Source organism: Lepisma saccharinum, chromosome 26 (assembly GCF_977018435.1).
Source record: "Lepisma saccharinum chromosome 26, izLepSacc3.1, whole genome shotgun sequence".
Taxonomy (NCBI): Eukaryota; Metazoa; Arthropoda; class Insecta; order Zygentoma; family Lepismatidae; genus Lepisma; species Lepisma saccharinum.
In genome coordinates, this window is record NC_139254.1 from 1,785,750 (window position 1) to 1,811,858 (window position 26,109).

The 26,109-nt window shown below is 38.7% G+C and overlaps 1 protein-coding gene across 2 annotated transcripts in view; it reads left to right on the forward strand.

The window, feature by feature from the left end:
• Positions 1-26,109, forward strand: part of ppk23 (amiloride-sensitive sodium channel pickpocket 23) — a 64,376-nt gene that overhangs the window by 22,752 nt on the left and 15,515 nt on the right. For both annotated transcript variants that reach the window (XM_083112816.1, XM_083112817.1), the window contains exons 5-7: positions 3,232-3,334; positions 7,842-8,121; positions 16,775-16,828. In XM_083112816.1, the coding sequence (XP_082968942.1) occupies positions 3,232-3,334; positions 7,842-8,121; positions 16,775-16,828 (437 nt within the window). The remainder of the gene's footprint in view (positions 1-3,231; positions 3,335-7,841; positions 8,122-16,774; positions 16,829-26,109) is intronic.

The following is a 26,109-nucleotide window of genomic DNA, read 5'->3' on the forward strand; positions in this document are numbered from 1 at the left end:
AGCTTCTTTGAGTTGTTTCCAATCTTCATTTACATCTTGGGTATCAATAATGTTTTCCAAATTTTGACTCATTTTTTTCCTATATTGTTTCAGAATGTCTTTACTATGCATATTGCTTTTATTCCATTTTATCTGTTGTCTTGGAATACTTTTTCGTACAGGTATTAATTTCTGTTTGATTACTGCCTTGACCAAAAAATGATCCGAATCACAATTCAGACCCCTCATTGTTTTTACATCCTGCACCATTTCTTTTTTATGTTCGTTTACTAAAACATGGTCAATTTGTTTGGTAGTTTTCCCATCTGGGGACACCCAGGTACCTTTATGTATCTTTTTATGTTCATACTGTGTACTCATTACAGTCATATTATTTGCAATAGCATAGTTACATACTAATTCTCCATTATTATTGGTTATCTCATGCAATGTATGTTTACCTGTTACTTCTTTAAATGCATCCTCTTTTCCTATTTTTGCATTTAAATCTCCCAACAGGACTATCAGGTCATGTCTCGGGGTTTTATCTTGCACTACTTGCAGTTCTTCATAAAACTTATCTTTAATGTCATCATCTTTCTCTTCTGTTGGAGCATACACGTTTATAAATGTCACATTACAGAACCTTCCCTTCACTCTAAGTTTAGATATTCTTTCACTACACGGTTCAAATCCTAGTACATGTTTTACCATTTCTCTCTTTACTAGGAATCCAGTTCCATGCTGACCCGTAGTTTCTTTACAACTATAATACACAGAGTATTTATCTTTCTTGATTTCTCCTTGCCCTTTCCATCTTACTTCCTGTAATGCGACTATCTGCAACTTTGTTGCTAAGACTTGATCAGCTATTTCTTGCATTTTTCCAGGTTTTAGCATAGTCATGATATTCCATGTTCCTACACAGATTATATCTTTCTTATTCCTTTTCATATGCCTAGGTCGTTTTCCATTAATCCATCCGGCTTTCTGTAATTGAGCTTTTTTAGCGGGAGGTTATTTTTATGAGACCAGGGTGCTGGCCTAGTGCTCAACCCCCATTTCTTTGGAGGACCAGGATTTTCTGTTAGGGTTTACTCCCTTAGCTGATAACATCCAGTTTAGGCGCTGGATACTCGCCTTCACCCTCCTCCGTCTGCTACAGCATCGGCCCGCCGAAGCGGGCCGTATGATCTTTTTTTGCTGCATTGCCCAGGGGTCACGCGGCTAACAGCCTTCGGGGACGTGGAGGTAGGATTTGTTGGTAGTATTGGTAGTTGTTATACCCAATGGCGTTCCTCAGTATTTACAGAGTGTTCATATCAGCATCTGAACACTCCCTGAGACCATACCAACCTTTGACCCCCCCCCCCCACACACACACACATATTATACGTGTGTGTATATCAGGCGCGGTTGGCCTTATAGCGCACAGGATCAATGAACCCCCAGTAATATACGGCATTTACCTCGAGAATGAACAATAAACAATGTCTTTACCTTTTGACATTTTTTCGCTAAAATTTCTACACAAGAAGTCATGTATTTGTGTCCGTAACACGGCAAATTCTTTTGCTGAGAAGGAGAAACCGCGAGTCTGCTGCCCTCGTGCAGACCCTCAGCTGAACCCCCACAGGAGAGCTCCTGCCATAGTGAAGGTTTGGGCGGCAGGCAGAAGCTCGGGGTAGCTATATGGGCAAAATACATGGCAGAGGATACTGAGGAACCTCGATCTCCAACCAACGGTCATGCGCAGTTCGTGCTTTCTCAGAAGCAGCAGCAGAAGCCAGAAGGCACCGTCCTTGCTGCGAGTTCCTCCCTTCCAGTGTTGCCCTGTGAGGTTCAAGTTTGAAGCGCATTCGTTACATATTCTATCCTCTCTATTGAATAATTTTTGTGCCGAACTTCTTGGCATAAATGCAAAATTGTGGCAGAGAAGGATGAGTAGAAATGAATGAAAGCTGGAATTAGGCCCGATGAATTAAAATAAAAGAAATACATTACTAAAATAACTCGTGCATGCATTCAGACTTTTTCCTTAAAGATGGAAACACTTCGGATATGTGAAAGTAAAAGAATGGCGCGATCTTAGACAAGAAAGGAAGATGTGACAAACCATGTCGGTGTCAATGTTTCAAGGTTGTAAGTTTTCGAAGTGCTTGGATAGTTGTTGCAAAGTATTGATGCTCCAAAGGATGGACTATGTTACGTCATTTGATGCAGTGTAGGTGTTGCTGTCTGCGCAGGTAAGACATGACCGCTAAAATGCATACAATTAACGGAAACATACCTTCTCGTCTGTTGAAAGAAAATTAGAGATAAAGCGTGTGATAGGTCGACAAACTCCAAATTTGAAGAAAGAAAGAAAAGCTGTAGCGTTCCAATGAAAGGGTCTCAGGTTTCTAGTACGTACATGCCATTGGTTGCCATTTCCCTTTAATTATTGTCAACCTAACACTATTTATTACACACATATGATTTCATTTCAGTCACAGTAATTTATGATGATTATTATAAAGACGTTGCAGGGACTGAAGGAGTGTTTCATTTAGAGAACAGCACTATTACAAGGAAAAATGTGCCTAGTTTCTACCCCTGGAAAAAAATGATCTTGCTTCCCATCCCTGGAACAAATCCTGAGGACGTCCATGACGTCCATAAAACCCGAAATTTCTTTTATAGATGCATAATTTATTGTACTTAGTTTTAACCAAAAAATCTATTTGCGGTATTTGAGTATGTGTCATATGACTTCGGTGAACCCCCAGGAAAATAATGCACGGGCCGAGCCTGGTGTATATGTATTTGCATAGGCTATATATATAGCCTATATAGAGATAGACGGAATCAGATTACTCCAGAGGTTTTCAGAACCATTTTTCTTTTGTTTGGAAGTATAGCATCCTTCACAAATTTTGCATTTTGCATTTTGTACAACGTTTCAAAATACTTTTACAAGTGGCATTTTTCACTTCATTCTTTCCACGAAATAGTCTTGTCAATTTTCAATCGACCCTCGCATATCTTTGTCATTCCGTTTAATAATCCTTGATTAATGCATACTCATCTTTTCGAGGATCCCCGCTGGTGTAAGAGGAGTTAAGGAAATATGATGTAATAGATATCCGCGTACAGTTTTGAATTATTTAGAGGTTCGTAAACCTGATCCAGAGCTTCATACTTGACTATGCCCTAATGCTTGTCTTTGTGGACGCAGTCAAATAATATTTGCCTCTTTTTTTTCGTTTGCAGGTTAATAGGGAATTGGACAAGACCACAGGAGTATCAGATCTACGAAACGGACCCCAAGTGGTCGATGAAGTTCTACACTGACGTTGATAAAAGGCCAATTGCGGTGAGTGTGTTAGTAGTTTTAATTAAGTTGTGTATTCAGAGACACCTAGCGTCAGAACGGAAACTGAGACCAGTTTAGACCAGATGACTAAACAAAAATAGCCTACATTCTATGTACATATTATTCTTATTATTCTTACTGACCCTATCAACTGTGAGTCGATTTTGGTCATCTTATCTCAAGTGTACGTAGTTCCGCCAAAATGAATTCGGTTCACTATGCACTTGTTATCCACAGGAAGGAAAGATAGAAGCTGTGTGTGTAATGTGCTGATTATACATTCTATGTAAAATAGAATTATCTAGTGTACAGTCACCGTCAACGAAAATAGTGAGCAAATTGTCCACCGCTATTTTCATTATATAATTATTCAAAATCTTGTTTTGTTTCAAGAAATGGAATTATGTTGATAGGAAATCTATGTTGCCCTCTACTTTTTGACTTCAAAGGGAGTAAACGTGGTGTTGAATAATTTGCTTGGTAATACTTATGAAGCTCACTGTACCTTGCACTCCTTTTTTATGATTACGAAACTTTCTTCACTGAGGAACAAACGCGCTATATAAAATAGTCTAAGGATTGATAACAAAAACATTACTTTTGCCTCATGATTGCCGCGTTTTTTTGCTTACATTTTAACTTTTCACTCCAGTTGATGATTGAAAGAGAATGCGAGAATTTATTGCACATTTACGCATTTGGACTTTTTAGTGCATATAATTCGGCAACCTATCATCACTCATCGCAACCGTCAGCGGTACAAAACCCTAAATGTGAACATTGAATTGTTGCTGGTAAATTGGTTAAATACTATTATAACAATAATAGAGTAGTGAAAATTTACTATTCGTATTAATGAATGTGTGTAAGGGGGTATGTAAGAGTTTTAACACACAGACACAGCCGAAATGGTTCAGTCTGTTAGCTATGAGGGAGATCCGGGTTCGAATCTCTGGGTGCTTGATTTTATGTGGGGATTTGCAATAATGCCCCTGCGACTCTGGACGACTCTGAAGATAAAAGGAGGCCAGAGTGTGGAGTTGATCACATCATAGCCACTGTGATTGAGATCGAGAACGTGTGGAGCACAATCTCCACCTCACCCCTTCATGGCATAGTGCAGTGCACAGAGGCTAGCCTTAGCCTTTACTTTGTACAGTAAAAACTGCATATCCCGGATCCTCTATAAGATATAAACCTGTAAATACGGAAAAAAAAAAGTCCCCAGAACGGACAGATTTTATACCTGAAAATGTCCTGCTTAAGGCGGAAACCTCCTTAACGCGGAAACGGAAGACCAACGAGATGTTTTATTCTCAGTAAGACGGAAATTTCTTCCTCTATTTTTTCGCTCGCAAGAAAACAATGCAATACTGTAAGTGGAACACGCCTCTGCTGCCACTCGCTTATCGGTAACATTGTCGATATGAAAGAATGCGCTACAATACTCATAGCTGTTACGATTCCGTTTCTTTCTTTCATCTCTTACCCTCTTTCTCCACCTTTCTTTGTCTATTTCTCCTCTGTTCTTTCGTCATCTTTCTATTTTTCTTGTTATCTCTCTTTGTTTCTTTCTTTTTTCTTCCCTTTTATCTCAATCTTTCTTCACCTCTCTTATTCCATCTTTCAATCTTTCTCTTTCCCTCTACGCACTTCGCGCTACGACGCCAGGGGTCCCAGGTTCGAAAAGATACATAAGTACAACTGTACGTTCTTACAATACTGTAAAAAGTGTACCAACATGTTGTGTAGTTACATAATGGTAATCTCTGCTATGCTTATTGCGACTGTATCGCATTTTTATTCATGTACGTACATGCATTAGTACTCTACATTATAAGTAATGCGAAATGTAAATCTGTCTTTCCATTATTTCCTGCAGCGTTCTATACTGTATTTAAAGTCAACCCTGTATAAGAAGGAAAACTGTTAAGACGGAGAATTTTCCTCGGAACCATCATATTGCGGGATAGACAGGTTTTACTGTAATTATATTTTTCTAATCTGTGATATTTCTGAGAAGTGACGTTTATAACAACCCCCACACTCTTGGAGGTCTGTTATTAGCTACGGTCCTAAGATCTGAAGTTCCCGAGATAGCATGAACTGGTGAACGGATCCACCGCATAACGACAGTTGTGCTAAGCAGCAACCTGACGGTTAGTCCACTTGGATATCGAGAAAACTCTGACGAAACGTAAATTGCCGTTTTAGTGTGTATCTGTCTCCATAGCAACGGGAAGCGCATTCCACGTGTGTACATATATTCGTGAGTTGTGTAAGCGAATGTATTGTGTTCGCCGTGGATCCATATTGCATAAGCTGGCATTCTAGCTCTTTCCGTGTTTCCGGAGCCCAGCAGTAAAAAAAACACGATCGATTGTTAACATTAAACGATCTTGAATAATATAAAACTTCATTCACACACGCAGCATACAATGGAAATGACCACATTCGGATATCGGACCCAGGATTCGAAATTCAGACATCGTGACTGGAAGTCGAGATTCGAGCCTAGAATGCGAAATTTGGATATCGCGTCTAAAGATTTCAAGTTTCGTATTTCTGATTCAGGGTCGCTTTGCTTTATTTGTTTTATGTTGTTCATTTTGGTTCACTCAGCTCAGATAAGATAATCGGGATTAGTTCTACACTTTAGAGTGGGATCCGTACAGAGGTGGCAACTTAAAATATTACTTTTGGTGGAAAAGGTAGTCATAAACACTATTTTATGTGTGTGTGTGTGAATTTTGGGGAGGCATAACCCCCCCGAAGTCGGCGCCTGTGGATCCGAACCACTGTACAATGTGTTTCCCCTGGGTATGAAACCCTGGAACCCTTGATTACAAGGTGATACCATTAGTCAATATTTGTTATAATTAATATAATATAATGATAATAAGATTGGTTTATTTTTATTAATTACTAGCTGATTGCCCAGCGTTGCCCGGGTATTTAATTATCCAAATCTTCTATTAGACAGGAAAATATTGAATTCTAACTATAGTGTAACATGAGCTTGGGAGTTGAACGGCATTGGGAGTGTCACTATTCATCTTAGCTAGTGTTGCCCACGAGACGAGACTTTGGCCTGTCTCGTCTCGTGGAAATGCTGTGAAATGCTGTCTCGTCTCGAAAATATTCGTTTGTCTCGGGACACATGATCAATCTCGTCTCGTATCGAATTTTTAAAAGCCTGTCCCGTCTCGTCCCGTGGGCAACACTAATCTTAGCTGTCCCGAAAACGATGGATTCCACACTAATATCGGTCGTTTTACATGTCACCCCCTTACCACCACACCCCCAGGGGTGTCTTGGAGTTGATTGGCATTGGGAGTGTCACTATTCATCTTAGCGACCTCAAAAACTATGGATTCCACACTAATGTCGGTAGTTTTCGATTATTTTTACATGTCACCCCTTCCCACCCCCACCTCTAGCTGTGCCAGGGGTGTCTTACCCCAACATCATTTCTTTCCAGATTGTAAGTCATACGTGTACCAAGTTTGTTTGAAATTGCTCCAGGCGTTCGAGAGTTATGCCGGAACAAACACACACACATATATATATATATATATATATATATATATATATATATATATACACATACATCCATTTTCATACATACGTATATAGAGATTGAGTTTCTGTATTGTTACTATTCTTTTTACTAAAGTTTCTCAACGGACTTACAAAAATTTCTGGCAACGCCCATTCAACTTAAGTTCTGTTGTGCGTTCAAAGGGCAAAGAATTAATCATTATTAAGCCCCTATCACACGGAACTGGATTTCTAGTAGGAATGCCCTAGTTGGCGCTGAACTAACTTTCTAGGTAGCAATCATGGCCGCCTGGCTGACTGCTTTGGAGGAATAGGACATATTCTAATTGCTACTTGCTTTCCTCGACTGGATTCTGTGGAACAGCCAATCAGAGCAAAGGTTCGCCATGTGAAGATAATCTGTGAGTGTGCAAAAGAGCGTTTTTGTCTGTGGTTTCCGAGTGTTACTCCAGCAATGTATAACGTATACAGCATGAAAGGCGCGTTGAGTTACATCATCTATGCTGAGTGCACGGTGTTTACATTTGAAACAACTAAAATATTCTTCCATACGGGTACAGTAAATGTTGTAAAATACGTATTAAGCAGCGCCATTGTTTTGTACCTAATAACGTTTTATACGAAACGTTATTCCTCTCGGTTGAATTGTTATCGGCTTTTAAAAATGTGAAGTGATACATTGTTTACATCTCACGCGGTCGCCATTACAACTTCCCTCGTATGGGAACAAAAGTCTATCAACAAGTACATTGATAAGTATCGTGTGAGGCAAAAACTAACATACCTATATGATACCTACTGGATATCCAGTTCCGTGTGATGCGGGCTTAAGTTTAATGCTAGAACTTCGCTTTTGAAAACTCGAAATTTGGGGCTAATAACACCGAAAAATAATAAGAAAAGAAATAGGTCCGCACTGACTGAAGTCTCTGATCTTGATTTCCAGGTGTACATCCACAGCTACGACGTCCTACCCGGGGTGGATATGAAACCGCAGCACGTGTGGAGGCGGCAGATAGCCAAAGTGTCGTTCGCCGCCAAAACAACGTACACGACGGAAGACGCTCGACAGTTGACGATCAGGCAGCGTCGATGCGTGTTCGACGACGAGAAGAGGGTGGAAGGGGACGACAAATATTCCTACTCTGGCTGCAGAAGAGAATGTCGGATGCACATCGCACGGAAGCAGTGCCACTGTGTGCCTTTCTTCTACAATATCACGGCGGGTAAGTATTCTGTGCTCTCTTTTCTTCAGGGCAGTGTTGCCACATGAAGGGAAATTTCTCTTTTGCAGGGAAATTCGGACCGAAATTTTAGCCGTAAGGGAAACGGGAATTTCGATGAAATATACCACAATTTCAGGGAAATTTTAAGACATCTCACTACATTATTACAGTATATGTTAAGTTCCAGTTTCATATTCACATTTTCATTTTTTCTGTTTCGTTTTTCTACTCCCTTGAATATAGCCTTAATCTATTTATATTTCTGTTAAGTACATCGCTTTTCTGCACTTTCGGATAATAGTAACCATGAGTATTAACAACTAAATGTATTCCTTACCAGGATCCAAACCTGGGACATCTGGTCAGGAACAGTGTTGCCACAATATGAGGGCACAATTTCCCTTTCCAAGGGGCAAAATTTCCCTTTTTGGACCAATTTTTCCCTTCACCTAAGCAAATTATATAATAATAATAATAATAATAATAATAATAATTAGTAGTAATGGTACTAAAAGCATTATTAGTGGTGGTGGTGGAAGCAGTAGTAGTACGTCGTAAAGTATTCCGTTCAATTCGTTATTCTTTTGCATAAAAAATATTTTAAAAAAAATTCATATTTCAGTTTCATCACTTCCTGGCCATATGTGCCAAGTTTGAATCCTGGTCAGGAATCCAATATAATAGTTAATCCTCATCGTTACTATTTATCCAAAGATGCATAAAAGCAACGTACAATAAATTTAATGGAGCAGAAACAAGTAGGAATAGCAAAATAAATAAATAAAAAAAATGTGGATATGAAAATCGAAATTAACATAAATTGTAATAATGTAGTCAGATGACCTTAAAATTTCCCTGCAATTGTGGTATTTTTCATCGAAATTCCCTTTTCCCCTTTTGGCTCAAATTTCGATCCGAATTTCCCTGCAAAAGGGAAATTTCCCTTAATGTGGCAACACTGGTCAGGAAGCAATGAAAGTGACATATATATGTGAAAAATTTAACATTCTTTATTCACACGGACATGGACCAATGGAAATACTACTACTACTGCTTCCACCATCACCACTAATAAAAATAATAATTGCAGCTACTGCTACTATCACTAATAATACTCATTATTTTAATATTGCATGATTTGCTTAGGTGAAGGGAAAAATTGGTCCAAAAAGGGAAATTTTGCACATTGGAAAGGGAAATTGTGCCCTCATATTGTGGCAACACTGCTTCAGGGTTGTTCAAGGTCCAGGAACAGGAGGCCATGAAATCTAATCGGTTCTATTGAGTTCCGCTGCAGGACTGGAACCTTTTCTTTCGCACACTTTAAATTTTGTACAAGTTGCGTATTGTTTTATCCAAAGAAACGTTCCTGGATCGTATTTAAATTGAACCGGAAAAAAGGTTCCTGGACCGTATTTAAGTTGATCCGAAAAAAGGTCCATGGACCGAATTTAAATTCATCCGGGAAAAAGGTTCCTGGACCGAATTTAAATACTTCACATATGAAAAGATTCCTTACAGTCCAGAACCCACTTACACTTACTGATTTTCTCTCCTGGACCGGAATTGAATTTATTTAAAATTCCTGGACCTTTAGCAACCCTGTATTTCTTCCTCTTTCTCTACTCCTCTCTCTCTCTCTCTCTCTCCATCTCTTCACCCTTCCTCTCCCCTCTTCTCTCCACTACCGCCCCCTCTATACCAACGTTTAAACCATGGCACCCGCAAGGGGGAGGCAGGAGGTACACTTGCCCACCATGGTATCTGGAAAAAGTTAACCTCATTCGGATGGTGAAACTGTAGCAATATTTTATTATAAATAATATTTTTTCTGTGCTTTACAAGCTGGCTGTAAGTGACAGCATTTAGCTGCCATGTCAGACAAAATAACGAGAGACGATTTTTACCAGAGACATTAGAACCATGTTGACTGCGGTGTGCGGGACGGGATTGGCAAGGGAAATTTTATAATCGCCACTTTCGGTAGTAAAATTAACTAAATCAATCAATCTTAGGCGCCGGGCAACCCAATTAGAATTTCGAGAAGCAATAACAAAAATACGCTAGAAGCACTCTCGTTTTTCTTAGTTCACTTTGTGCACAGAAAGGCTAATCGGGACTGAACCAACAGCAACTAAACCTTGACACTGACGATCATTCTCGTACCAGTAAAGGTGACGAGAGAACGAATGAAAAAAGCTGGGTGGGGGAGGCCCTAACTGCCGATCATGTGCGCCCATCTTTGACAACTATCGGTACAGTATTCAGGGACAACCGGACCCATCGGGGTCGTTCCCCAATTATCGCCAAAACCTTTCTAGTTATATAAACGTTGCTTTGGCTCTGTTTTCACAGTTTGATCTGCACATACAAAAATTAACTGAAGTTACTGCTGCACAGAGGCGTCTCGTGAACGCATGCGGTGAATGCTGCGCATGCGTCAATTGTGGGAAAAACGAAAGCTTGCTCTGCGACGACATTCATGAGCATTTCTACATTCTAATTTCTTCATATAGGAGAAATATTTACTTTACACGAGAGCGCTGAACTAAGCTTATATTACATTTCTTGGATCTGAAGTGAAAGAAAGTAATAATTATTTTCCCACAATTGACGCATGCGTCACTTCAGATCCAAGAAATGTAATATAAGCTTAGTTCAGCGCTCTTGTGTAAAATAAATACTTCTTCTATATGAAGAAATTAGAATGTAGAAATGCTCATGAATGTCGTCGCAGAACAAGCTGTCCTTTTTCCCACAATTGACGCATGCGCAGCATGCACCGCATGCGTTCACGAGACGCCTCTGCTGCTGCATAACATAATAAGTATATTGCAAAATCATGTAGTAATTTAAGCTAAGAAATCATGTTACTTTGATTTGATTATTTTATTTAGCATCACGTTTCTTCCATTTTTGGCTGATCGCGAGGATGATGATGAGTGACGATGTGATGAAAGTGATGAAGGGACACTCACAAGGAACACCTATGTCCAAGCCTGGATTCGAACCCGGGACCCCTGGTGTCGTAGCGCGCTGTCTAACCACTCCGCCACGGAGGTCGGCTAATTTCATTTTGATATCATTATTTTCGGATTAATACATTCCTACATTTAAATATAAGGCTATTTATTCTCGTTAAAACCGTAAATGTATGGCATGGTCATATTTTTTTTATTGAAGGGTGGAGAGATCGTTGATGTCAGGACGAAATTTGAGGAGGGTGCGCGCCAAAATTCTTACCTCGCCTGGATGAAAATTTTACCCTGAGCCTCCCCTTGGTGTGTTGCAGTTAGTGTTGCCCACGAGACGAGACGAGACGAGACTTTGGTCTGTCCCGTCCCGTCTCGTGAAAATGCTGTCTCGTCTCGTGTCTCGTCTCGAAAATATTCGTTTGTCCCGTCTCGTGTCCCGTCTCGAAGGGTTCTGTCTCGTCTCGTAAAAGTGATCCGGAATATCATGCCAACAAAAGTCAAAAGTAGCAGAAACACGAAATATTTTTCCGGAAACTGGGATAATGCTCCAAATATTTTACCCATTGCGTGGTGAGAATAAATAAGGTTCGTTAATCATGAGGACATCGCTCGACAGTTTTGGTGCCAATGAGAAACGAGAAAAAAGTCGTCTGCTGGGCAGCGAGGAGCGAATGGAAGCCAGAAGAGAGGAGCTTACGTAGACGTTGTTGCCACGTTGCGTATTTTAATTTGCTGCCTGGGTTTGGCTTTCCCCAGCACGGAGTTCAGGCGGTCTTCAGCAGCAACACCGCTTGGTTTATGCTAGAAAAGCCAGCGATCAGCTACCGCGGGAAGCCGGACAGGTTGTAACAAACACGGTATAAGTGAGTGCTCTTTTTCATTACTGCTATACCTTTTGGAAGTCTTGAAATGTTTTCCAATAGACCTTCTTTCTTTCTGAATGTCGAACTTCCGTGCACTATGAAAATGTACATTTTTTCTTTAAATTCTAAGCTTGGCGCTCGGGAGCAACAAAAAAGTTTTTAAATGTGTAGTACGAACACAAAAGACTATTTAAAATTTAAATATTTAGTATATTACAAATAGAAAGCATTTATTGTTCTTAATATTGTTAAACATCTTCTATGACATAAGTTTCAACAAGTGTTTCTTTGTGGTATTGTGCTGTTTCTTATGCTCAGCTTATGACGCACATACTTCTTTGTTTTCCCTTTAGCCTCTAAGTCCGGTATCCTTCGGCAGGCACGCATCTAGAAATATATGTCGGGGGAGGGTGTCTGAGCCAAGTGTTTCAGAAAAAATTATAATAATAACATTAACGACAACAATTAAGCAAATGTTTAAATTAATGCATTAATATAATTCATAGGTCTATTCACTTGAATATGTAAATTAATCAATTCTATTATTATTATTGCATGACATGTTACAAAGATGGTAGAAGAATAGTAATATAACAGCACAAATATTAGCTAATATCTAGCTTACGTGTAGGTAAGATCGTCAAAATCTGCATAAAAACAGCTGTCCTGGCAAGAAAATTAAAGTCAAAAAAGGTGATGAATTGAATATTTGCTGAATAACAAAAAAATATGTTACATCCAGTTGACGAAAAATAAAGTTCCTGATTAATATTTTATGCTCATTATTATAAGTAGTAGCGTACATAAAACTTTATTGATACTGTCATTCAAAGCAGTATGATCCCAATAGAACCCTTGTTTTCTAGTAAGTTCGGCACGAATATGTAACCCTCGATTATGCTAAACAAATATATTTTTTGTTTAGCTAGAGCAAGGCCCCAGCAGATGCAAGAAGCCTTTCCTGCAAAAGTGTATGTTTTACGAAGCGAAGAAATGTGACAAAACCACCACGTATGGAAGGCAAACCTGCATTAATTTTATATCGCACGTTTACAGAGCCGTGCCTCCTGAAGTTATAAAAATCCCAACTTCAATGATTCTTTTAGACATGCTATAGCTGAAAAAAATATGTTTAGATGCAACCAAAGTGCATCATTATCAGATTATGCATATAACGTTTTATTGGAATCAACATATTTGTGTAAATTGGGTGCCTCCCCGATGGCGTAGTAATAACGTCGAGGTCTTGTAATGAAGGGTCCTCTCGTCGATACTCAATGGAGGCACAAAGTGGATCGGATCGCACTTTAAACTGTAGGTCGGTTCGCGATTTAGCCTATTTGCGAATCAAGTGGACCCAAAAAAAAAATCAACCTTAAGAATATTAGAATAAACTAACTGATTCGTTTTAATAAAGACATTAATTCTTTTTTATTTGTAAGTTGCGTTGTCTCTAGTGGCCTATTTCAGTATTGAAAGACATTCATAATTTTATAATTCATCGTCTTTCTTGAGATGAAACTATTGATATAAATATTTAAGTTATAAGATAATAATATAAATGATGAAAATAATGCTTCTAAGAGTTTAATTTTCTTGCAAAATAAACGTGACGTTGGAAGAAATGAATCTTCTTAAGTATTAGAAACAATGTGAGGCACTTAGTGAAGTGCAATTCTCCTGTGGGAGAATTCTGGTCTATGTGCTTTGGAGAACACATTGCGCACCTCTGGTACGTCCAGGACTTGACATTTCTTCTCAATGGCAAGAACAGCCAAATGAGGCAGTTTGCATCCAGCATCCTGTTTCGAGCAAGCCTTTTCAAAGATTTTAAGGACAACCATCTTCGTAACGCTGAAGAGTTTTGGGCAAAATTTGTGTTTCACCTTTCAGGGAAATGTTATCACAGGATAAAAAATCAGACAAAGGTTACAGTTATCTCATAATTCAAGAAATATTCTGACCCTGGCAATACTTACTCTTACTCTACCACTCCAACGTATGTCTGTGCTACCCAATTACAGGCATCTATGAAGTTCGTGGGAAGAAGTTCTTCGATTTTGATATGTACGAGAAAGAGCGAACCTGCATCTAATGATGGAAGAGTGGCAAATCCTAATAAGCGTTCTTTTACCTGCCCGCGAAATGTTTTGAATCGAATTTTAAGTGTAATTTGCATTTTAAGGTTCACGTTCAATACATTTCAAAACAATATCCCCTCATTAGCTTCAAGAGTCGAAGAAAACCCCTTTGTTAAGGTTTGCCTCAGACTCATCATCTCGAAATTCAAGTCCCTGAATAGTAAGAAACCGCGATGAATCCACAACAACTGACATGTAGTGTCGGGTTTTCTTCGATCACCTTTTGTCCTGGGTTCGATACCCAGTGGAGGCACTTTAAACTATAAGTCCAGTCCCGATTAGCCTTACTGTGCATAAAGTGGACTTCAAACGCCAAATCAACCAACCAACCAAATCTTGAATCAACTTTGAATGTCTTTTAATAATTAGCGTTGTCACTAACGACCACGATTAGAATAATTTGCCCGTACTACAGATGATGTCTTGTGGTCCTAAAAATATTCGTGATGTTTTAAAATCATCCACATTCAACACTTTTTCCCAGTTCTTAAGACTGGTTAAAACTTAGGTTAATCTCGGCTATTACAGGACATAAATGAATGAGAAATCACCTATGCCCAGGTCGGCGCTCGAATCTTGGACGAAGAAAATTAATATTTGTTAATCAAGTTGGTATTATAAGCAGGAAAGTGATATCATGCAGAATACACCACTTTGAAAAGGTGAAAATCGTCATACTCTTATAAATGAACTCTCTTATTATTCGATATTTAATTAACTTCAGTTGGGGGGTCCGGGTGGGGGGGGGCGAAGTGTCTGACATGGGGCGTCCCCCTGCCCCCTCTGGCGTCGTCACTGCTTCCAGCCCTCTAATAACTTCGCTGCTGATAGCCTCACCTTCGAAATGGAAGGTTGTGTGTCGGCGAATAATACAAACTTGTGTTCACTGTCCCTCTTTCATTCAAAGTCTGCCGTTTTCCTTTTCAGCTTTTCCTGCAAAACTTCCTGTCAGCAAGCAAACCAAATTACAGAATTTTTATTGCCCCTCCCTTGCATCAACTTTCATTCCTACTTTAGGCCTGGATTTATGGCACGTACCCGCTACTGCAGGTCAACCTCGCCCTATGTTTGGTGTTTGCCCCCTGAAGCAACGCTGTCCATTATTCAAAGCGAAACCTTTGTCAGTGGGGAACGGCGAAAAATAGTCTCGGAATACACCCTGGTCGTAAACAAGCTCCCGCCACCCTGACATTGCTGTCAGCTTCCCTCTGAAGTTCGATAAAACTACTTTGTGAAATGTGTTTAATAACGAGTGAAAATGTAGACAGTAGATACTACATGCATTTTGCTCATAAACTTGAAGGCTAAATTTACAGAATAAAAAGAACAGCTACAACATTCCTTCATCTGATTTACAGAAAGGCTAATCGGGTCTGGACCCACAGTTTAAAGTGGGGTTCAAATCACAATGTGCCTTCACCGGGTATCGAACCCGTGACCCCTTGATTACAAGGCGACGATGCTACCACCGTACCATCGGGGAATCCCCTCATAGAACAAAGTTTCCTTCTACGACGATTATACACAACTTAGTGCACTTCCTTCATTTGAAATCTATTCTATATCAGCCTCAGTATTTCGTTATTACAATCCAAGGAATAGTATTCTCCTTAAATAAGAAATAAAGAAATAAAAAAAAACATTGGAAATAATCTTCAAACGGACGTAAAAAATCGAATCCAACCACCTGCAGAATGCCTGAGGGTAACAACAAGAATTTTCTCAACAAAGACATATCCGAATTTTCCATAACATTCTAATAATTTCGCAACCCGTGAAAATAATAATGTGGTAAAATCTTGTCGTGGTTCCCTGTAAACACTAAAATCACCAAATTACTTATTTCCATATTTCCCGCATTTTCTCCTCTTTAGCTCTCAGCTGTTCGGAGTGGAATAATGCAAGATTATTTGTCCCTAATTATCTCCTTCTCTTAGTCTTGCTTATATCTTGGAGTCCTTAATAACTTTCCCAACAACTCCTTATCAATTTGTACTGCCATGTTTCCTACAATGCTTTTCCTCCTTCCTAATAACAATCACTTCTATACACCCTTTGATGTAAAAATTAAATAATAAAAATAAACCATATCCGTCGGTCCGTTTATCTTTCCAAATTATAGAGCTGAGACTATTTTTACAAGATAAACCTCGGACGCAGACATTCCAAGATCTTTTGGCCCCTCCTTCCACCTTCTGTACCTGCCCTTTTACTTCATGTTATTCAGAATTGTATTAGTATCTGGAGTACTATCGTAACAAAGTTATTAACCTGGAATATTTTTTTTAAAAAAATGGGGAGTAACGCTGTGTTTCGAAAGAGTATTGAAAATAAGTTTAGGTATTCAATTCATTCATTACTCTCTCTAGTATAGTCTTCTTTTGACTTAATACACGCTATTCAACGTTTCTAATTGAAATACTTTATTCCAAGCAAACAAGTATTTGCAACTGATTAAAAATTTTGCTTTTATTTTTTCGAGACATTCGAGACGAGACGGGACATGTCCCGTCCCGTGAGCAACACTAGTTGCAGTAAACGCACACCATCCCTCAATTTCGTTAAGTAGCGTAAGATTCCTTATTAACCAAGTATGTCTTGTTGGTTTAGTCTTCTTATTACTTTTTCCTCGTTATATTATTTCGTATAGTTGAATGTTCTCTGTCACTTTCAGGTAACTACAAGGTGTGCAACCTATCAGGACTGATATGCTTGGCTAGATTGCAAGGTAAGTGATTTAATTGCTTGATACAAGATCAATAGAATTAACTAAGATAACTTAATATTCAATTATGGCAGATTAAGGAGAGATCAAGTGTAGTTGTTTCTGAATGCTATTTTATTTAACCTTACCATTCTCTACAACCGACATAGAAATGCCACAAAGCTACGGGTAAACATGCTTTTAATATTGAATGCATTACTGAATGAATATTCCTAAATATCACACGAAAGGTTTGTATTTTGGCTAAAAGTAAATGGCAATACCGTAATCTTATAAGTGGAACCACAAGCAAAGAAACCTGTGCAGGCAGACCCGCGACTCCTGTGCACCGTACTCCCGCGCGGAGGGGAGGGGGAGAGTGGACCATGCTTCCTTATGGGCCGAGATGAACGGAAGAAGGGAAATCTGCGCGGGGACTTTTCGTCCAAGGTTTTTCCCTTGTGGTCGCTAATCGCGATTAAAATTACCACCTGAGCGCTAGTGTCGCTTCCAATATGGCCGCTCTACGTAGGATAGAACTTTGTTTACATTCAGTTGTAGTACTAATAGCAGCGTGTTGTCATTGCTGGTATGAAAGAAACGTTTAAATTACGCGTTGTATTTAAATATTGCGAATGCGATGTGAATTCCAGGAACTATAACGAAGGTGAAGCTGTGCTGAGAGCGAAGCATTTAATTATGATAATAAAAATAACACGCGAAACGCACACGAAACTAATGTATACACACTGGTTTTTCAAAGCGGTGCTGTTTCATCTGCACTGCACCTCGGTTGTAACTGCCTAACTGGGGCTCTCAGAAATGATTTGAAAATAAAGCAATTCACCTGTATTGAAAAGCTTGGGAGGAAATAAATGAAAACATGCTGTTGCAGTTTTTTTCCCAAAGAGACAGGCTGCTTTAATAACAACACCGGATAATGATGATAATAATAATAACAATAACAACAATTTCATTGAGGCTATTTTCAGTCTTCACTGAAAATTGACATACTGAATGAAACAGCAACATTAGCATGTCAATTATGTTTTTCTGACTTATCTTTATGATTACGGACATTAATTAATTCTCAAACTATTTTCATCTTTGCACTTAATCGACTTGCACCTGTTCCAAATTACATACATAATACATTGTTCTCGAAAAAAAATGTTATATTCATAAAGAACAATTTAAAACTTACTTTCATGGCAATAAAATCATATTTCCGAAAGATTATTTCGGAAAAAATAATGAACAGACTCGTACATTCTTCGTAATTTCCTTGCCGCATTTTAGTTATGCTAATCTTGTCAATCAGTTCTGTTTTCCCTGATTTATTTAAACATTTCATTTTGTTGATTCCACGGGGTGGAAAACACATGTAAGCTTTTCACTTGTCCTGAACCACAAAACCATTTAGAGCAAAAAACTGAACAGTATACGCTACTTTTTCGCATGTTCCCCATGCTTTGAATGGCTTCAACACGGCGAAGCGCAGCGAGGTGTCCTACGTGGAGTGGTTCCTGAAAATCTCACCAGATGGCATATCGGATACTTTTAATTACGAATATAAAGAGAAATTTCCCGTCTCGATTCTGGCCTTGTCCGATAGGTGCAAGACCGTACTTGAATTGAAGCGTATATCACACTCACTTATCACACAAGCCTCAAACAACTTCCCCACCCATTACCTTCTGACGTTGGCGTGAAATGCCTTCGTTGTTAGGTTAGGCTTGTTGGGTTTAGTTCTCTTAGCATAAGTAATACCTTTTTGGTCAAGGTCCGAAATATTGCAGTGCATTTATGCTAAGAGATCGAATCATAAGAACGACGGAATTTCGCGAAGACGTCTGAACGGTCAGAAGACGAACTGCAGGGAAGTGGTTCGCATCCTATAAGCTGTGCTATAAGCCCGTACTTCAAGCCTTCAAGTGTGTTTCTTGTACAGTCGCGGACACTTCTGGATTTCATTTACTTCCGATAGGGCCGTTACAATCGAGAAGTGTCTGTGACTGTGCCTTTCGGACAGAGCCTCTGTTGTCGTTTTCTTTAAGTCCATTTTATGCACAGTAAGGCTAATCGGGACTGGAACTACAGTGGGATAGAAACCACTTGTGCCTCCACCGGGTATCGAACCCTGGATTACAAGGTGACGACGCTACCACTGCGCCACCGGGGAGGACCCAAAAAGAGACTCTGACTTGAGGAAAAAAACTTCTCAGTTTTTTGGGATCACCATTAATTCTCGAAGTTTACTTTACTATAAGAGTCGAGCATATCTTGCACATGTCAGCTTTTATCCCAGAAATGTGAGAACAATCTATTCGTGGATAAATAGTTTGTGTTTGTAGGATTTAAAATTTTCACAGTGTCTGGGAAGCTGTTAGTGCAGAACGCTGTATGAAATATCTGACACCTATTACCTATTACAAATTGTAATTCCGCGATTCGTCCTGTAGTAAAGTGGCATCGCAAAAAAAAAAAAATAGTACAAATTCCTCCACATGAATTATAAAACGGGCATGCTTATTTTTTTATTTGTTAACGCATTATCAGGTATTCAATGTGCCTTATAATATCCAGAAACAAAATCTATATCATAGTTATTTTTTTTGTGTGCAGCTTTTGTATTCCGATAGTGGACAATTCGTAAAAGTGATACAAACGCTACGTCAAGTTTAAAAGTGGGCGTATATTTTTGTGGAATAGTTTTTCGAAATTTGTTGTTTCAACGTATTTATATTTTTTAAAAATGTTTGACCTCGACTCGTCTGAAGAAGAATTTGGTAATGAAGAGCTTTACACGGATCCATTGGATATATCCTGGGTGAACTTATCAGTTATAGGATATCCCATGTCGGTTGCCGTATCAGAACTTCCAGGCTGTAGATTTAAGGATACCAGAAGGAATTTGAGCATGGACATGAAAAAACTTAAAGAAATCGGAATATCCAATATATTTTGTTTGTGTAACAGAGGTGAATTGAACAAATATCGTGTTCCAACTTTGCTGAATATGTATTTAAATGCAGGATTTGTGCTTCATCATTATCCAGTTGATGTTGGTGGAGCGCCTGAAATAAGTGAACTAATGAATGTAATCGACTGTATTAGAGAAGCATTACAGAACGGGAATAGATTACTAATTCACTGTTATCGGTGCCTAGGAAGAAGCTGTCTTATAGTTGTGTGTTTACTCCTTCATTTTGATGACAATTTAACACCTTCGAGAGCAATTGATATAATACGAGAGATCAAAGGTCCAGGTGCGATTCAGACGGTGAAACAATACAATTTCGTACACGAATTTCGGAAGCTAAGGGATGAATTTGAGTCGGAAAAGCGGGATATCAATTTTCGAGGAGTGTCAAGATAGTTCTATGATTCTATTATGCAGAACTATGTTCGACATACACATGAGAAAGCATTTTTTAAATTTTTTTTTACAAAATATATGGTGTTTTTCAAGTTTTCTAATATTCTAAGGTCTACTATTAATACAGTGTTGTTATGTATACGTCTGGAGTCTAATATCAGTTTTATTCAGTTGTTTCCCTTGACTTTTCATTTATTTGTCATACTCTGTCCTTTAATTAACATACAGATTTCACTTTTCTGTACTAATTTACTATTCCACAAACAGATTTCTTTATTTTTACACAAGAAACTACTTACGGTAACAAGTTCCTGTAGCATTGTCTAACATCTGGAAGGTGTTTTCTGTCATGTGGGAATGTATCATAGCGGAAATTCATTATTTTTGTTGAAAATTAATTCTCCGACGCACAATAACCTTTGGCGCGTACACCTCCGTAGATTATCGCACGTCGTGCTTCTGGTTTGTCGATTGCAGGGTTTCCAACCACGCCATTGTTTTCCGAAAACATAGGTACGTACGAATGTTAAAAGTGACGAAACGAAGAAGTTACATGTGTTTGTGGAATAGTAAATTTTTACCCACTTTTCATCACTAAGATTTTTAGGTAACGGTTCAGATTGTTTTTTATTTTTTCAAATTCTTCTAGCAGGAAAACTAATTTTCGTACAATTTTGGCAATCATTGTCACACGAAATTTGAACCTACCTTGAAGTAATGAGCACTGTTTGGATTTCAAAAAAGTTATTTATGTTGAAAAAAACAACTTCAAAATTACCTTGCGCAAGCATGCGTGCTTCCCATCGGCAATATATTTTCCGTTGACAAGCAACTGTATCTTAGACTAGTGGAAATTAATGTAGGAACTTAGTAGAATAGAGACTTTTGTTAAGAAAACCAAACCTGGCCTGCCTAACCTAACTACGAAAGCCTATATTGATCAAAATCTTAAGTAATCACTAAAACTTCGCAGATGTGTTAACAGAAGTAAATCGAAATCGAACAATGTTAAAATTACATTCGTAGTTGAAGTTGCAATAAAACAAAAGGAATAGATCTGATATTTAGATTTACATCTAAGTCATCGTAATAAATCAGTGATTTTCTTCTCAGTGCTGTGAGATTACAGTAGAACCCATAATCTCATACATTTTTTGCAGTTTTTGCCCAAAACTATGACTTTTTAATGCTGAGCCTTGTCCAGAAAAAGTAGTTTTGGCACCCATGGCTGCTACTGATTTTTCTTGCACACATTTCACCACAGAATTGTTCGGTTCTAATTTCTTGATACAGTGTGGAATATGTTAATTGGTATAATTGTGAAGATCCTGTTTTGATGTCTGGTTTTAGAATACTAATGCTTCCTGTTTTCCATCAAATGTTTTGGACAGGAATCACATTACCATTGAGATATATTCTTCTCGTAGTTTCTACAAGCATTTAACATTTTTCTTTGATGCAAGGTTTTGAACACACTCAGCAGACATCAACAAGAATCACTGTTGATTTGCTTTTTGTTTTTGGTAAACGTATCCTGTTATAAGTGTAACATTCATCGAACTACAAATAAATGCATTCTCTGAATTTGAAATATTACATTAAAAGAAACTTATTTAAATGCTTGTAACAACCATAAACTACAAGAGGAATAATTCTACAGTGCAAGCAATCTTACATACAGGAAGGATTGAGATATAGTAATGCATGTCACAGGACTATTTTTGTAGCACAGGACAACTCCAAATAGTTCCTACCTGTAAACAAATCGCATACCCAGGGTTGCTACGTGACTGGAAAACAGGGAAATGCCATGGAATTTTGCAGATCGTCTGGAATTTACGTGCATTTGGAGTCTGAAAGAGAAAAAGTTGCAAAATGAACAAGCAGTTCACTTCCACTTCTACATTCTGTTCTTGTGATTCTCAGCTTTGTGCAAAATTATAGTTCCTTGTAATTTCTGTAATAAATTTTCACTTTTATAATACTAGATATTAGAAAGAATATCAAAGTAAAACTTGCAGTCCAGATATCTAATTGATAACTAAAGTATATTGACAATGGTAAAATTCCGATCTCCGGAAAACTTATTTCTTCAATTTTACAAGAGAAAGTACTTACGGATCTGAGTTTCTGTAGACTTTTGAAAGGTCGTGGAAGTGTTTTCTCCCACCATTCAATTTATTTGGCCAGTAAATCATTTATTTTTCTAGATTAATGTCTCTCCGATGCACAGAAGCTGTTGCCTCTATTTCCTTCCACTACATAAACCGGATTTCGCGTGCGTTTCTATGACGTAACCCCCGGTCAGTGTTTCCAACCACGCTGTTGTTTAGCAAGAAGATGAAGAAACAAAATACACATTCCTGATAGTACTACAACCCAAATTTTTAACTATGTTTGCCTAACCTAACTGAACCTAACCTAACCCTATTGGGAATGGTTTGTGGAGCTATGCGTGAATGGTTTGTGGGGCATTTTTCGGTTAAGAAGGTTGGAAACACTGCATACCCACTGATCATAGACTATGCTAGTCAAGATTTGCCCGCCATATTGTGTGTAACGCAAGCAAAATAGGAACGAACAATAATTTCTTGATATGTGCAAAACTGAAATTAAGCGAAATCCCACCTTAAAGAATATTTTGCAATGCATAATAGGTAAGTACGAATGTGAAAAATAACAAAATAAACGAATTTGAGACGTTTCCCGTTGATCGGAATTTTAATGAAAAATTTTAAAACAATGAGGTTAGAAGGGTCTGGGGAAGAGAGGCGACATATCTGTTGGTCCAGAAGATGCATTGCACTATGTGACATCGTTCTGCTGGTGAAAGTCGAAAAGCTGGATACCTGACGTTGAAGTTGGCAACTAACTCAACAGATATCTTGAAAGGCTCATAATCTTGGTTGGTTGTCAGTGATATCCTGGTTCAAGTCACCTGGGAAAAGAGTAACAGTTTTTCTCCAGAGATTTCGACCTGTGTATGGGACCGGTAGCCACCTACCATCATGAGGTAGCTACAAATGAGTAGCGTAACCTGGTCATGGTAACGACTTGAGTTTTGTAGTGCTGACCACCCATAACTGGTTGGATAATTTCACCTCTGGTTGGAGTGAGACCAGCAGTCGTAGGTAGGCACTGGCCCTCATTATATATTATATTATCTACATAGTGTCCATTGTAAATAAATAACCCCATGGCTCCACAGCCCTTAAGGACCTTGCCTATCTCCCGACTGCCAGTCTCCCACAATCCTACCTAGAGGTGTGGAGATCTTCAAGATGTAATGGGATGACGTGGGGTCAGCACGTCGAATCCCACAGCCATTATAAGAGATTTCTGAGACCGGGTTACGCTACTCACTCGTAGCTCCCCAATTTCCCCACGATGGTAGGTTGCCACCGGTCCTATACACAGGCCAAGAACCCAGGCGGACTGCCCAAAGCACAGCACCTTAGACTGCATGGCCACGGAGGAGGACAATTGTAAATAAATAATTGCCACTATTACAGTTCAATCACTAGTAGATCAACAGCTAATGATATGAGTTGTCCACTCAACATGCTCAGTGGCCACTGGGCAAAAACCTTCTGCAGTCTTGTTCAGCCATAGCTCTGATGATTGTGTCATATCCTAGGGCATAGAAGTTGCATTCTATGCAATGAAGGCAGCAGCACATGCTGTTTGTCATTTGTGTGACTTTTGTTACTTCAAACAGTTCAACATCACGAAGACAAACTGGAGGAATTACACATTTTTTCATTTACCTCATAATATGTCACATACAAGAGAGATACTACACAGAAATTTAAGCAAAAATATGTACTCGCTAAGTAAGGTGACCCTACATCCCGTATTAACTGGGACAGTCCCTTTTTCTGGGTCTGTCCCAATATTTTTTAAAGTAAAATGCAATGCCATAATGTCCCTTTTTTGTGACAATAACTTACCAGCATTGAATTACTACAATACAACTTCTCTATATTACTATGAACTATGGCATTGTTGGGTAGAAATTATTTCAATTCCAACGTTGTACCATTTTCCAATTTTCTTAAAATATTGGAGTTTCTTCTCTGTTTACCTGGAGCTAATGCCCCCACTGAACGAGTGTTTTCGTACATGAATGTACGAATGCTCTTTCAGTACAAACTTTGAAAGCTTTGTTGATTAATAAGGTGAACTTTAATCACACGTGTGTAAACTTTTACAAAATGTTATTTGAAAAGAAAGCTGTTCTGAAGATCCGTCCATTCATTGGCAAAATATCAATGAATGCTTCTATTTCTAAAGCACTGCTTCATTGGAGTGCAGTGCACATCACCATATTATGTAAGTTATTTGCACAGTATTTATTTAATTTTCAAACAACTATTTATGATGAAACAGTTTTTATATTGAAATGTATACATTTTTCTGCCCTGTGTTCTTCAGAACATGACAAATGTCCCGTTTTGTTGTTTTAATATTCTGGTCACCTCATCTCAACCAGGTTTCACATACCGTCCCATTGCTTGACTGGCAGCTCAGTTGATGGAAGAATGGTATGATGTGCCAGAGACCCAGGTTCAAGTTCTGGTTGAACCTGTACTTTAGGTGCAAATTTCTACCTTACAATTCTTGTTTGTATCCAAACATTGTAGTTGTAAAATTATCAACATTTTATCACTAACACAGTGACATCATCAAGGCTGAGGTGATACGTTCACCAGTGGAGTCCAGCTCAATTTTAAATCCACCTTGTAGTAAAGTAGATGAATTAGGACTGGAACTAGTCCATGAGCAATGTACTCCCAGGTCGATCCCTCAATTACAAGGCGACAGCCCAGTACCATCAGAAGCCCATAATGAAGCTGAAGTAATTGACAAATGAAATGAAAATATATATATATGTTAAAATCAATATGGAGGTCTGTTATGTGTGCCCACAAAATTTCTTTACAACTTCGCACCTTTATTACAGACACCTGTAGTATGTAAGTTCATGGTATTTGTTGTATATGAAAGTTTAAATTAAGATTGTCGTTGTTTCTTTCAGGTGCCCCACTGACGTAGCAGGCTCTGTTGCATGAAAGTATGGTCCCCACAAAGAAAGCCAAGTGTGCCCCTTGCTTCATAAAAAAAAATTAAAAACATGATACACAAACTCAAGGGCATTTCTGGAATAAGTATTGGAAAACTACACCATCTGATCCCAATATCTGCCAATGGCACCAGAAATTTATGGAGACTGAGTCTGTGTTGGATCAAGATGATAGTGACCGCCCATGTACATCGAATGAGAATCTACAAATTGTCTTTGTCATGGTATATTGTTCAACGGCATTCCTTGTAACAATTGCACTTGCGTGGACCGGCACATTTGTAGTTCTCTGGCAGTGGAACGAATGGACTTCTTTGGGCTCCATGAAAATAAATCACGAACACCTTCCATGTTTTCATTTGATGTTCATGGGCGGCCATTACAATCTTGACAACATGGACCCAATCTCTCGGACCTCCCCAACGGAGTAGTGGTAACGTCGTTGCCTTGTAATCAAGGGGTCATGGGTTTCGATACCCGGTGGAGGCCCATAGTGGTTCGGATCCCACTTTAACAGTGGCGTGCATAGAAGGTAAACTACCGAAGAACTTCTTCGGAATGCAATTCGAATTTTGCATAATTCCCAGGATACTTAAAGTGTCGAGAGGCATTTTTGCTGAGCCGGTGAAAAACTAAAATGACGCAAAGCAGTAGCGTGCATTGTTTTTATCGAGGCAAGCCTGCCCCTTGATGTACTATTGTTTATTTAAAAATTATATATTCAGTGCTTCAGCTATTTAAATGGTCACAGCACGCTACTGCACTTTAAACTGTAGGCCCAGTCCCGATTAGCCTATCTGTGCATAAAGTGGACTTAAAACAATAAATCAATCAATCATGGAC